This window comes from Cervus elaphus, chromosome 13 (assembly GCF_910594005.1).
Source record: "Cervus elaphus chromosome 13, mCerEla1.1, whole genome shotgun sequence".
In the NCBI taxonomy this organism is placed as follows: Eukaryota; Metazoa; Chordata; class Mammalia; order Artiodactyla; family Cervidae; genus Cervus; species Cervus elaphus.
In genome coordinates, this window is record NC_057827.1 from 48,077,872 (window position 1) to 48,092,910 (window position 15,039).

At 36.1% G+C, this 15,039-nt stretch overlaps 1 protein-coding gene across 2 annotated transcripts in view; it reads left to right on the forward strand.

The window, feature by feature from the left end:
• The first annotated feature begins 8 nt into the window (after positions 1 to 8).
• Positions 9 to 15,039, forward strand: part of SRP54 (signal recognition particle 54) — a 37,537-nt gene continuing 22,506 nt past the window's right edge. Inside the window, exons 1-5 of one of the 2 annotated variants that reach the window (XM_043921819.1) lie at positions 11 to 262; positions 5,317 to 5,453; positions 9,975 to 10,085; positions 12,300 to 12,391; positions 13,360 to 13,444. In XM_043921819.1, coding sequence (XP_043777754.1) covers positions 10,008 to 10,085; positions 12,300 to 12,391; positions 13,360 to 13,444 — 255 coding nt within the window. In that variant the 5' untranslated portion in view covers positions 11 to 262; positions 5,317 to 5,453; positions 9,975 to 10,007. Of the gene's footprint in view, positions 263 to 5,316; positions 5,454 to 9,974; positions 10,086 to 12,299; positions 12,392 to 13,359; positions 13,445 to 15,039 lie in introns of both variants that reach the window. The other variant, XM_043921818.1, reaches the window with a different exon arrangement.

Sequence of the window (15,039 nt, forward strand, 5' to 3'; positions counted from 1 at the left end):
CTTGAAAGGCTGGACTACGCCGAGTGGTGACGTTTCCTCATTGGGCGGAAGGTTCGGTGGCAGTCGTCGGTCTTCCAGCTGGTGGGAGTTGGCGTTGCGGTGCTGGGCGCTGGGACCCTAGTTTATCCAGTTTGGGAAGTCGGGCTGTGGGGTCGCACCTGTCTGTCTGATCCCCGCGTTCCCTGGTTTCCTCCCCCGGCGTGGGGCTTCGCGAAGGTCTCCCCGGCCCCTTTGGGCCACGGCGGTAGCGGTGCCTTTTGCGGTAAGTGTCTGCTTTTTCCCGCCCCGGACTACCGACTAGCAGCTGGGGGCAGCCGCAGTCCTACTCAGCGGGGTAGACACTCCGGAGGGACTCGGCTGCTTTGGCCACCAGCCGTCGTCATCGAGACAGAGGTGCACTGGCCCATTTTCATCTCTTGTCCCTCACCAGAAGTTTTGTTAAAAGATGCGCTGTGACCCTTTATTAAAATTGTCTTCAGGTTTGCCAGAGCCAAATTAAATGCAAGCGATTGCAGGCCTGACTCTGTTTTGCTGTCCTGATCAATAATTTAGATGTGGCTGCTACTCTGAAAATCTGTTGACTTGTACCAGATTTTATTTTTCCACGTTAACTTGTGTCTAATTAACACAGTGTCCCGCCTGTAGTAGGCTTTCAAAAATGATTAAGGGATATCAGTTCAGTGCCATTGACGACCTAAGATATATACTGATGGCTCTGTCTGTAGCATCTGGTGCTACTAGCTATTTCTTGAAACACTTTCTCCCCTGTTGGTGTTATTGATGCCGTTCTCACATAGTTCTTTCATATGCTTCATTCAACAAAATATTTACTCTTTCTTCGCTATAAGGATGCAGAAATAATGACTTGAACCCTGGCATGGAGGAGCTAACAGTACAGTGATACAGAGACACATAAATACACATTATAATCAAGATGAGTAATGAGAAATTCTAGTAAGGTGTAAAGAGCAATGAGAGCTATGGGAACAAAGATGATGTGCTCTGCTCCTTAAAAGATTTGTGACCTTGAGCAAGTTGATATTCCAGTCTAGCCTCAGTTTCCTCATCTACCTTAGTTTGTGAATGGAAGATTAGGTAACATGTTTGGTACGGTGCCTAGAATACAGCAGTGGTGGTGCCAAAGGGGAGGGGAACTATATCCTTCAAACTTCTTTCCCTTGATTTTTTGATCTGGTCAGTTAGTATTTTCTAACTAAATATAAAGTCCTGTGCAAGAGCATCTTCAAGCCCTCCTTCAAAGAGATTGATTACTCCTGTAACTCCACCTATCTGGAAATTCTGGACCTGCCACTGGAGTACAGTAAGATAACCATAAATGGTATCTTTAATTTTTTTTTCCAATTGATTTTCTTCTGTATGCCTTTGGAAAGGGAATTGGTAAAAGCTTCTCTCCTTTTGATTATTCTCAAAGTCTCAATGGACTCCTTTTAGTTGGGGGTTCACCGTTGCCCTATCCCATAAGCTTTCCCTGAGAGTTCTCATCTACGTCCATGGTATTATCGTTGTATGCCAACCCATTTCCACATCTTTTTCTCTAGCCCCTGTTTCATGAAATAGTATTTTAGTTTCTGCAAATTCAATAGAGGTCTAAAACCAAGTTCACTCTCTCCACCTTCATTTCATTCCTCTTTTTATTACATATGTCCTACACACACACACGTTTTCCTAGTTTATCTCTGAGTTTTGACCCTGGGTTTCTAGTTGAATTTTGTGGTATTTGTTCAATTTTTAAAAGAATAATAAAATGAACACTAATTGTCCAACCTAGTAGTAGAATATTGTAAATAACCTTTAAAGCCCCTTGAATCTTGCCTCTATTAACTCTTTAACTTTCAAATCAGCTTCTCCTTTGCGTTCCATTCATTGGTTAATGGCATCACTAACCACCTGGTTATTCAAACTAGAGCCCCCAGAGTCATTTTTGCCTCTGTTTCTCCTTCATTCTCCGTAACCGTTTGATCATTAGGTCCTATAGATTCTGCTTTATGACTAACCCTTAACTTGAGCCCTGTCCGTCTGTTTTGTGTGCTTCCTTAGTTCAAGCTCACATCTCTTGAATAGACTTTTGGAGTATGTTTCCTGTATGTAGTCTCCTTACTCTCCAGTTTTTCTCCCTTCAATGCCTTTGTTACATTGTCTCTAATTTTTAAATTATAGAACAGATTTTTCATTCTCTTGTTTCCCTTGATGAGTGTTGCTTCATACAGTGATTATTAACCCTGGCTGCACATCAGTATAGCCAGCGAAGTGTTTCAAAACATAGGTGCCTTGTTTGGCTCTCCTAATCAAGAATTTAGATGAGGCCACTTCCCCCATAATCTTCTGATGTTACCAGTCCTGGAGATTCTGATTGAATACTTCATTTTTAGCTGACAGGTGTTAGCTGAATGCCATTGAAATTGCCCATTACTTAAGCATATGCCTCATCCCTCCTCATCCATATTTTCAGGCTGTGTTCTTTTTAGCTTCAAGGCAAGCCATTTCTGAGGAGTTCTTTTGACTTTAATTTTCCTCTTGGTACCAGTTTACATAAAGATTCTTTTTATGATTGACTTGATAGCCAGAAAGTATCTTAAAGAATCGATTCCCAGTGTTTTTGAATTATTAGCCATTGTTTTATTATTAGCTAATTGAATTTTTGGTATACCTTTTCTGCTATTAAGCCATGAAGTGTTGCAGTGGTTTTATCTTTAATGTTAAAATGAGTTTTAAAGGTGTTTTAAAATTTGAAAACAGAATCATTGTATTGAAGAGAATATTTCCTGATACTGATTGGTGCAAAATAAGATAGAGAAGTCAGTGGTGGCATGATACCTAATTTATTTTCTGAAGTTACAGAGAAGTCGTGTCTGTGTTAACTTGATGTAATTTATTGATTTGAAGTTAGAACTTTGCTCATGCTGGAACAATTCCTGGAGCACATAGTAGGTGTTCAAGGGGCAATTCTGTCTCAACCTCTAGAATAACATCATTCTAATTCTCACAAAGAACACTTTGAAAAATAACTTTCCCCTTAACAAAAAATAATACTCATAGTCGTTACCAACAATTTGAAAATTACAGGAATGTATTAGAAAATTTAAATGACTGTTCACCATCTGGTGATGACAAATGTTATTATTTTCTAGCAGCTTTACTACAGTAAAGTTAACATACCATACAGCTCACCTGAAGGGGACAGTTCCGTGGTCTTTAGTGTATTTGCACAGTTGTGCAACCATCCAGGGCTTCCCAGGTGGCACTAGTGGTCAAGAAACCACTTGCCAATGCAGGAGACTTAAGATGCAGGTTCGATCACTGGGTCGGGGAGAAACCCTGGAGGAGGGCATGGCAACCCACTCCAGTATTCTTGCCTGGAGAATCCCATGGACAAAGGAGCCTGGCGGGCTGCAGGGCACGAGGTCGCAAAGAGTCAGACGCAACTGAGCACGCACAACCATCACCACTATCAGTTTTAGAACATTTTCATCACTCCGCAAAGAAACCCCATGCCCACTAATACTTCTTATTTCCCCCTAATTCCCAAACCCTGCACAACTATTTATCCAGTTTATTTCTTTATAGATTTTTCTCTTCTGGACAAAGTAGAATCATATATTCTTTTGTCACTGGTTTCTTTCAATATTCATCCAATGTGGTGTGTATCAGTACTTCATCTCTTTTGATTATCAAATAATATACCATTTGGTGGGTATGCCACATTGTATTTATCCACTCATCAGTTGAGGGATATTTGGCTTTTTTTTCCCTTCACTTTTTGGCTAGTGTAAATTATGCTTCTAGGGACCATTTAAGTATAATTCTTTGTGTGGATGTGTATCTTCCTTTTTCTCGGATGTACCCAGGAGTGGAATTGCTGGGTCATACAATAACTTTCTGCATTTAAAATTTTGAGGAATTGCCAAACTGTTTTCTAAATAACTGTACCATTTTACGTTCCCTCTAGCAGTGTATGAGAGTTCCAATTTCTGTGCGTTCTCACCAAAACTTGTTATTAGAGTTATCTCAATGTGAGTCAAGTGGTATTTGATTGTGCCTTTGATTTACATTTCCCTCCTGAGTAATACATTTTTTGGATATTTGTTTAAACAAAATACTTAATGTGCAGTTTTGTAATCTGGTTTTTACCTTTAAGCATATTTTTAGCATTAGCAAACATATTTACAAAAGATTTCCCCTCATTCTGCTTTCCTCTTCACTCCTTCCCAAACCATAATTCTTGTGAAAACTTGCCTAAATTATAATGCGTTAAAAAGTCTATAGGAGTATATGCCAAATTATTGTTGGTGGTTATCAAAGGACAAAAAGAGGGTTAGAAGAACTGTATTTCTACCTTTAATGTTTCTGTAATGTTTGAATTTAATGAACATGTATCCTCTTGTAATCACAAAACTTAAAAATGAATTATTTCTTTAGAGGACTGAGTATATTCAGAATGAAAAATATTCCTAAATTTGAAAGGCATTAACTTGTATTAGTTATTCAGATATGATCATTTTACCAAGTAAAATACCAATAGGTTGCTTTGTTAAATAGTTTACTTTTCTGTGGTTATAGACTATAAATACATATGCTATGTAGAATTTAAAATATATATGTGTGTTTAAAAAAAATAAAATATATATATGTGTTTAATATTATAATCAGGAAGGCATACACTGGTTTGAGCTATTGACTATTTTACAGGAAAGTATATAATGTAGAAATCATTTTTCTAAAGATATTTACTAATAATAGTATATTTATATGTTTAGTTCTTTAGTGTAAATATTGATCCAATAAATTAGTCATTTACTAGGGCATAGAAGAACTTTTTTATTTTTGCCTGTAGAATTTAATGGACAGAGGAGCCTCATAGGTAGAAGAATTTTTTAATAGGTGTTTTCATTATAATAAGATTTGGAATATCTAATCATTAGAGTCTGTTTATATAGTCCCAGATTGGGCAGGGTTCTGGCAGGACTATTTTTAATTGTTTATGCAGAGAAAAATGGCTGCTTGAGCATTCCCCCTTCCGTTGAATAATAACCAAGTACATGAAATTGGCACTAAATGTTAAAAGATTCTGGGGGACTGATTCCTGGGTAGTGGGATAGACACTTTAGTAGTGTTCAGAAAATTTCCAGTTTATTCACACCTCAGCATTATAGGGAAAGCCAACTGACATCATCAAGAAAGGAAGGAGAATAATAGTATACTGTGCACTTGCAGGCAGTTTTATACGTACTCTTTCATTTAATCCTCACAACAGCCTTTCAGGGTAACTACCTTGATAATGGTATCTCCATTTTGCAGGTGAGGAATGTGAGGCTCAGAGAGATTAAGTAACTTGCCCAAAGTAACCCAGCCAGTATGTAACAGAGCTGGGATTTGAATCCAAGTCTGTCAGACTCCAAAGCCCATGCTCTTTCCAGTACTTCACACTGTAGCAGGTAAGTATGATACTTGGCCCTGTGCCTGCCTTACCTAGGGCACCCCAAACTTGAGCCTGTTTCCATTGCCTCACTGTCCAACTCTTAGATTCATGTTAGAAGAAAGTGTGATGGGCCAAGATCAGTCCTTGTGCATCCTGATTGCAGTGGACTTATCAGTTCTTTCTGGATATTGCAGTTATTACTCTTCATGAAGAGGAATGTGCATCTTTGCTTTCAAAATATGATTTCCTCTTTTGTATTATGGCAGCAAAATTTGTTCCAGGAGTTTGCCAGCAAGGATCTTCAACTCAGTTGTCTAAAGCATCATTCATATTCTCAGACCTAAGGCTGTATACCCAAGGGACTATAGGACATCATTATGCTTTTTATTGGGTAGGGAATGGCTGTTCCATTCTTTCACCTGCTTATATGGTAAATTGTTGTGAGGGTGGAATGAAATAGTAGATGTTAAACCGTATGAACTACTATACTGTAATCCCTTACCTTGCCAACAGCCCCATCTAAGTAGAGATTCTTCTTTTGTGAAACTCTAGTACATGTATACACATTTTTAATTCTCTAAATCTTTTTGGTTAGCCCAGAGAATTTTGAGTGAGTATTTGAATTGTAAATTATTCCAATTTGAGATACAGGGTTAGCCATTAACAGTAGAAGATATATGTATTCTAGTGTGCATATTAGAACAAAGTGAGGTTAGTTTTTAAGAGTCTTGTTGGAACTTCTGAAAAGTTATAATAAGGCAAATGAAAACTAATTGTATAATATTAATTATCTAGATTATTGATTTTCTTGATTGTCATGTTATCTTCATCGGTTAATTTATGTGGTCTTTGAGAGATATTTTTAAGGCCATTTGTGACTTTGGCTCCCTAGTTTTGTTTTTTAATTAAGATCTTAAATATATCATTCATCCATAAAGTTCATTTTTAGTAAAGACTTATTATTTAAGACTGAGGGTAAATAAAGCAGTGGTAAATAAAGCAGTGAGCTCACAGGAGAGAGCAAAAGAGGCAAACATCTCTGCCCTCATGCAGCTTACATTTTGGTTGAGAGAGATGGACTGCAATAATGTGTAGTTGATCCTTGATGACCAGGGTATGAGTTGTGTGCGTCGACTTTTGTGTGGATTTTTTTCAATAAATATAGTATTGTTTGGCCAAAAAGTTTGTTTGGGTTTTTCTACTATGTCTTATGGAAAACAAACAAACTTTTTGGGCAACCCAGTACCTGTATTTTCATTTTATAGACCTTTAAATTAACTAAGTGTGTGGAAAAGTTTGTTCAGTTAGAGACCACAGTATGTGGAATCGTAAGAACTAGGATCTGAGACATTTACCTCCAAGCTGTTTCAACTTCCTGCCTCTCTTTGGGTAAGTCATTTGTCAGTTTCTTTGTTTTTGAGGCAGAGATGGCAGTGCCTGGATTTTCTACTAGGGTGGGAACAGGCCAGTCCCACTAACCTTTGCTAAAGGGTTAGCTGTCGGTAAATCATGTTGGTAACAAAACAATGAGAGAAAATAAAGAGAAGGGAGTTTGCAATTTTAAACAAGTGGTAGGGGAAAGCCTCATTGAGAAATTGCATCTGGACAACAACAACATGAGGGAGATGAGGGAGGGAGCTGTATTGTTAACCAGGGAATGAACATGCCAGCTAGTACTAAGGCCCTGAGGTGGAAACACAGCATCAACAGCAGGGAACAAAACTCTGTGTGTGTGTGTGTGTAAGTGCATACTGTGTGTGTGTGTGTGTAAGTGCGTAAGTGCCTTACAGTTCATTCTGAGAACTTTACCTCTGCGTGAAATAAGTCATTGAGGTTTTGAACAGAATTTTAATACCAGAGTTTTCAGAAACACATCTTTGGAAATTGTGGAGGAAACACATAAATAAAAGGTATTGTAAGAGATTTTTCCCCTACTGAAGTGTAGGTTTTTGTAGTCAGGCAAATATGTTTAAAAATATGCTACCAATAAGTAATTTACATAAGGAAAATTATGTTGGGAAACTTCACAGAAATTTTTTTTTCAATTTAAAAGAGCCAGTCAACATGGGAAGATAAGAGTTAACTAGAATAGCTTTTTAAAATGGAGGATGAAAAAATAAGTAAAATGAAGGATGATCTGTTTATGATATGATCTCTAAAAAAGCTAATTGTGGTGTCATAATTAGGATTATATTACCCCTAGTAGTGCTGTGGTGAAGGATATAAGCTGAAACCCCTGAATCCTATCTCTTACCTGAAGAATACCAACTTAAACAATAATAATTTAGTATAATGATTTGGGATAAGAAGTTAAAAGTTCTGGATCTTTTCTACAAAGTGGCTGCTTTTCCTGCTTAAGTAACCATGTAATTGTTTTTAAAAAGTAAGTATTTTTGGTATAACATGGTATTTTTTCAGTTCAATCAGGTATTGGTAATAAGTTTTTGGTTTCTAAATTATCAGATTTTACCTGAACAGAAGTGTGATGTTTAATGTAGAGCTCAGCTTGGAATTTCTCTTTGCCAGTGACAGGTCCTTGAGTGCCTTTTCCCTGCCTGCTTCCTTTGACTCCCCTCATCTTTCCACTTTCTCTGTGTTGAATGAGTCAGCTGTTTATAGATAGGATCTAATCTAGATAATCTTTGGTTTACTACATTAGACCAGTTAGCTTGGAATAGTTACCCAAACAGCTGTTTTGAACAATGAACTTTTCTGCCAGTATTGCTTATGTTGGACAGTTGATGCCTGGTTTTCAGAGCCCTTTACACCCTGTATTTCCGTCTAACTATATAGGGACTTCCCTGGTGGCTCAGACGGTAAAGCGTCTGCCTACAATGTGGTAGACCAGGGTTCAAACCCTGGGTTGGGAAGATCTCCTGGAGAAGGAAATGGCAACCCATTCCAGTATTCTTGCCTGGAAAATCCCATGGACGGAAGAGCCTGGTGGACTACAGTCCATGGGGTCGCAAAGAGTCGGACATGACTGAGCGACTTCACTTTCACTTTATATAGCCCTCTGTCCTGACTGGAATGTTTTTTTACTGTCTTCCAAATAGTACTCAATAATCTTTGAGTACAGTGCATACATAAGGTATGAATATGTCCCAGGCTTTTCCACGTCTCCATTTCTGCTTATACCATTTCACCTTCTTCAAACTCCCCTTTGTCCTCTTCTCCATCTATCCAACTTCTTCCCTGTATCAGGATCAAATTCATGACAACCTTCTCAGTAAAGCCTGTTCTGTCTACTTGAGCTTATTTATATATATATAATTTTTATAATTATTGGCAGTTGACCATAAGCTTTTTTTTTTTGACCATAAGCTTTTATTGCTAGCTTTGAACTACTACTTAACTGGTATTAGTCAAGGTTCTCCACAGAACAGAACTGACAGGATGTGTGTATACATACGTATGCATGTGCATGCACATACACATACACGAAACTCTTTTTATATATTATATGGAATTGGCTCATGCGATCGTGGAGGCTGATGAGTCCTGACATCCCCAGGGTGAGTTGGCGAGCTGGAGACCCAGGACAGCTAAGCAGATGGCATATTTCCAGTCTGCAGTCTGGCAGGCTTGAGACCCAGAAAAAGCTGATGTTTCAATTTGATTCTGAAGGCAGAAAGAAGCCTAGGCAGTCGGGCAGAGGAATTTTTAGGTTTACTTTATTTTGCTGCTCATTCATGTGCCTTGTCTTGCTAGCTAGTAAACAACTTGAGGGCAGGAACTGCAAGTCATATTTACTTGCTTACCATCCATGACTTTGTGCACCCTGATTTACATGTAATAGGTACATTTCTGTATTTTATGAAATTATAACATTTTAAGGACTAGAAGGGGCCTTGAAGGTTATCTTGTTTTAGAGTTGGAGAATCAAGAACAACTTATTAATATATACCTCTTTCCTTAGTTGTTAGGAAAATGAATGAGACAATGTAATATCTATGAAAAGTTAAGTGATTTAACTAATTTTAAAGATTTATTTTTGCTTAGAGCATGAATCAGATGTATCCTTTAATTAGATATTTCTTAAAAAGATATTTATATCTTAAATATCTTAAAAAGATATTTTATCTTTTAAAAAGATAAAAATATCTTAAAAAGATATTTCCTGGGTGGAGATTTCACCTTTTTCTTTTTCTTTCTCACCTTTTTTTTTTTTATTTAAGAATGTACATAGCACATTAGTCAGTTGTTCATATTGACAAGTATGTCCAAAATGAGAACAGATTTAATTTGAAATGTCATCATTTCTTCAAAGCTTATTGTCAGATATATCAAATTTATGGATTCATATAGAATATTCCAGTTAGGTATTCAAATGTAAGGCATTGTAACCAAGTGTTACCTTTAGCTTTGGGACCTGACAGTATTGAAGATGCAGGTTGAGGCTGTAGAATTTGAAGTTAACTGTATTTTAAACACTCAAGTACTTTAATTTGAACTTACTCTTCTTTATAAGTTTTCATTTATGGGAACTGATATTGATTGTTTTCAGATGTTTTTATTTAGTTCTTTTCCTTCCTAGATTTTCTTGTAATCACATCTTAAAGCTTTCAAGATGGTACTAGCAGACCTCGGAAGAAAAATAACATCAGCATTGCGCTCATTGAGCAATGCCACCATTATCAATGAAGAGGTATGTAAAAATACATGTGATTGCACATCATCACTAGCATTGCAGATGGGTGATTAATAATCTCTATATAGTTACTTCTAGATAAAATCCATAAATGGGTATAGTAGTGTGTTTTATGAGAAATTGACTATGTTAATTTCAACTTTCTATAATGAATTACCAAAAAAAAAAAACCCACCTTAACTTGTATGTAATAATGACATATGTTTTATATTTCAGAAATGGCTTAGGTCTGGAAATATGCTTTTGCTTTCTCTTGATATAGGCCTATAACTTTAGTATCCTCCTTCTTCCTTCTTGGTTAGGCATGCATATGTCTGATTTTTCCTCCTTGACTTTTATTTGACATTGTTATATAAGGCTAATATTTCCATTTTGACTACGTTGATTCATTTTCTCTGAAATCCTCTTTTAGTTTTTTGGAGGTTTTGTAAGCTGACTCCTTAATATGATATGTGAAATACTTTTCCTTCTGGTTTTAAGTACAAGATATTTCTTGCTCCCATTCCCTGCCCCCCCCACATTGTATATTAATAGTTTGTCAACTGAAAGAAGATGATTATAGTCCACAAGTATATTTTACATTTTGTGGTACCAGTGGTAAAGTACTGATTTTGGTTTTAGAAGACCTTGTTTAGTGTCCTGCTAAACAAGTCATAGAAATTTGAGCAAGTCAAATTCAGAATTTCTTAATGTTTAAAATGAGAAAACAGCATTTACCTTTTAGGATGGTTTTAAAGATCAAATGAAATAATAGGTAAAAAGTATTTTCTAACTTGGAGGTTTAAAGAAAATTCTAATGTAAAATTTGATATCAATACTTTAAGAAGCTAGTGGAATTAAATAATTTGGGGACCATCTTTGAGCTCAGCTAGTCCAGCCTCTCTCTTAACAGCAATAGGAAGTCAGTTTCACATATTTATTTATTGGAAGAACCAGGATTAAAATCTTGTTTCTAATTCCACATACACAGCTTTTTATAATAATTAATATTAAGTAATCATAATTTAAACCACTGTTTAGTCTTTGGAATTCAGAATAAATAAAATGACAGCTTTTCAAATAGTTTTCCCTGTTGTATAACCCTTATGCTATTTGTGTTTATAGTAGAAAAAGAAAAGAAACCAAGGAGATTAGGTTGGTGGGAAGTAAAATAACAGCTGTTACTTAAATTGGCAGCTTTTCTATTCTTGATACTGTGTTACTAGGGAATTAACAAGGAGAAATCCCTCTAATGAAAGATCAGTTCCATTTTTATCAAATCCCTTTAGTGAGGGATAGAGAAATCTGATAAGCTGCTATATGACATATGACAGAAGTTGAAGATGAGAATTCATTCAAGAAGTGTTTGAGGGCCTACATTTTTGCAAACATTTTTGCTGCCACCAGGAATATAGCATTGAACAAAATAGACTAAAATCCCTACCCTCATGGAGTGTATTGCATTCTAATGTGTAAACAGCTATTTCCATGAGCGGCTAAGGCTCATCTTTTTTAAAGACTTTTTTATAGTTTGTGATCTTTTAACCACAATGCCTGGCAGCTCAACAAATATGTGATGATAGTGAGTTATTAACAGAGGATGATTTTCTTTTCAACTTTGTTCCTCTGTTCTGAGTGGAGATAGTAAAGGCTAATAGGTCAGACTGGGTCATTTTCTTTTGTCACATTTTCCTCCATGGTATTCCAGTTGAGAAGATGTTGCTCCATATCAGCAACAGGGATTCAGTGGCATAGAAAACTTCAATGGCAACATGTATTGTATAGTAACTTTCTTTGACTTGTATATTGTCTTTACTATTATTACTTTAATAGAGGGATAAAATTGTGGTGGTTAATACCTGGTTGAATAAAAAGAAATGGAATGTCTTTTTTTTCTTTTAAGTGGTGCTTTGCAAGTTGTGAGATCTTAGTTCCCCTATCTTGGATCCAGCCCATGCTTCCTGCAGTGGAAATGCACAGTCCCAATCACTGGACTACCAGGGAATTCCCTGAAATGTCTTATTTTGACAAAATGACTAGATATTTAATAAAATCTCTCTCAAAGGCTAACTGAAAACCTTTTCCCTCTCTAATTGTATACTATGGTTTTTTGTTTTTTTTTTTTTGGTATACTATGGTTTTTAATTAGTCATGGTTGTATGGTTGATGACTGGTCAGTCATTGTTTTTATATGGTTGAAATGAATTGTTTAAAAGTTTTGTTTATTTGCAGGTGTTAAATGCTATGCTAAAAGAAGTATGCACAGCATTATTGGAAGCAGATGTTAATATTAAACTAGTGAAGCAACTAAGAGAAAATGTAAAGTAAGTTAATTAAATTAAAGGTAAAAAACAGGCAAAACTAAATTTAGTTTACTGGGATGAGGAGCTAACTAGAAAAGTCTGCTGCGTTATGAAACGTTTCTGCTATATAGCACTGGGAAAGAATGGAACTCATATGTTGGAAGACTTCTTTTATAGTGCGTCTCCATAATAATGGTTCAAAGAATGAACTACATGTGGCTTTCATTTAATTATGGAGTTCTTTCCATTCTACTACTCCTTTATCTGAATGGATTCAATCATATACTGTATAGTATTTTAACAGAAAAGCCTGTTAGCAATTCAGAGTCCTTAAAGAAAAGTGGTGCTGTTTTAATCCTCTTCAGACTAAAGATGGCATTAATCAGCCTCCTTCACTATTGGAGAGTGGTATTCTTTTTTATCCCCTTTTGGTTTCTCTGTCCATATTCGATAAAGGAGTAGTGTGTGTGGCCTTAGTTATTGTGTTAATCGGGAGAGACGCTGACTGGGGCGGAGCACATAGAATAATGGAGGGCACTTCAGTTAGCTGTCTCAGTCCTAGCCCTCCTCATGCTCAGGCCATCCCCCCTCCTTTTTGTATTGTCAGACTGGGTATTAAATACAGGACATTTAAGCATTTAGAACTGCAAGAAGTAATCTTATTTTCTGCTTGGTGTAAACATGTATAAATTCTGTATGCTGCAAGAAAAATAAAATTAATACTTCACAGTAATGTGAGGACAAATTAATATTTGGACTTTCCAAAAATTAAGCCTTGAAAAACTAACCAAAGTCATATATCTAATATTGCATGGTAAATTCTTTGTGGTATGAACTTATGACTCTGTAGTAATTGTATGCATGTTAATTAGAAAAATATTAATATAAATGATTGGATATTCTTACATTCTTTGGGGCAAAAGGTAGTTTTTTTAAGTGTCTTAACTGACTTTTCCCCCTCTTTATCCTCAAAAACCATCATTATGAAGGTCTGCTATTGATCTTGAAGAGATGGCATCTGGTCTTAACAAAAGAAAAATGATTCAGCATGCTGTATTTAAAGAACTTGTGAAGGTAAAAGTATATCTAGCTTGTGCTATGATTTTCTATACACTCACTGCATTAGCATGGCAAACAGGAATGTATTTCAGAATACTTTTTATTGTTTTTATGGAATATTTATCTGTTAAAAATATTAATAGAATATTTTCTGAATACAAAACTGTAGACTTTTTTTTATTGTAGACTAAAATTCTAAGTACAAATGTGAAGGTTGGTATTTTACTCCTACAAAAAAAAAAGCTAAAGCAAGTTATAGAAAGTACAACTTCACTATATATTAATTGATGGAAGAGCCTCTTTGAGTTTATTCTCTTTTAATATCAAGTTTTGCCTATTTTTGTGCAGAAAGTCGCTCTTGGAAAGAGTTCTTTTCTACACTTTTATTGTGTCTAAAAGATTGAATATCCTACACTTGCCTAGATTTTAAGCAATTTTGAATCAGTGAAATTTTATTTTACAAGTTATACTCTATTTCCCTGTCCCACCTTAGAACTGATACGCTGCTGCTGTTGTGAAAATTATGATGAGAGTCTTAGAGCATTAGAAAATATGTTTGAGTCTAATGGTAGGGGCAGAAAAGAAAGAAACTAGAAAAAGTTTTTTTTAAGGAGCAACAGGTACCAGCTAATGGTCTCCAGGTATTTTCCCCCTATATTGTGTGAATAGTTTCATTTACTCCTTTAGTTCCAAAAGAACTGATTGGCACTTGGAGAAAATCTAGTATCTCAGATGGTTGTGACATTTCACTTTAGTCCTGTAGACTAATCAATTGGAAAAGAAATTCAGAACCTAACAGAGATCAGGAAATTTAGCCAGTCTGTCTTCTCAGTTTGCAGTTGAGAAAAGTGAGACAGTTAGTAGTAGACACAGGTCTGATCTCCAAACTCCTTGTGTGGACTCCTCCTCACAATATTTCCAGTTTTCTCTTCATCTTACACCTGAAGTCAGCACAGAATGAGTGAACATTTTTATTTTTAGGGGTTGGCATCTTTAGGCAATTCTGGAACATCAAGTGCTTTGTTAAGATGCCTTTACTGAGTGCCTACATTATTCCAGGCTGTATGCCATATACTGCTGATAACAGAGATAAAAAGTACTGGGCCTTATACTCAGAAGCTCATGGTCTGGGGCAGTGGTGTACAAAGCAAGGTCAAAACTGTTTTCATAATAACACTAAGACATCATTTGCCTTTTTTTGCCCTCTTTACTGTGTTTATATTTGCTCTGCAAATATCAGTGCAAAAGCAATGGCAGGTAAAACCATTGGGTAAAACTCCCTAGCTTGAACAAGGCAGTGATAAACTAAACTATACTAGTAGTCATTGTTCCCTTTACTCCCAGACACTTGCAGTGAAAAAAAAATAAGTTTTTTTTTTTTCAAACGTGTCCTTGATGGAAATTATTAGTGGTATTAAATCTTGACCCTTAAATATATATGTGTTTATAAGATTTTGTGTGATGAACTGGAAAGTACACAGAAAGCCGTATTGCTGTGTACCAAAATTTGATGGTTGTCTTGAGGAAAGCAACAGACAGTTAATCTGCGCTTATTTGGCCTTGAACCTTTGGCAGACATTTTCTCTGAAGTAAATAAAGTTGGCCTGTCA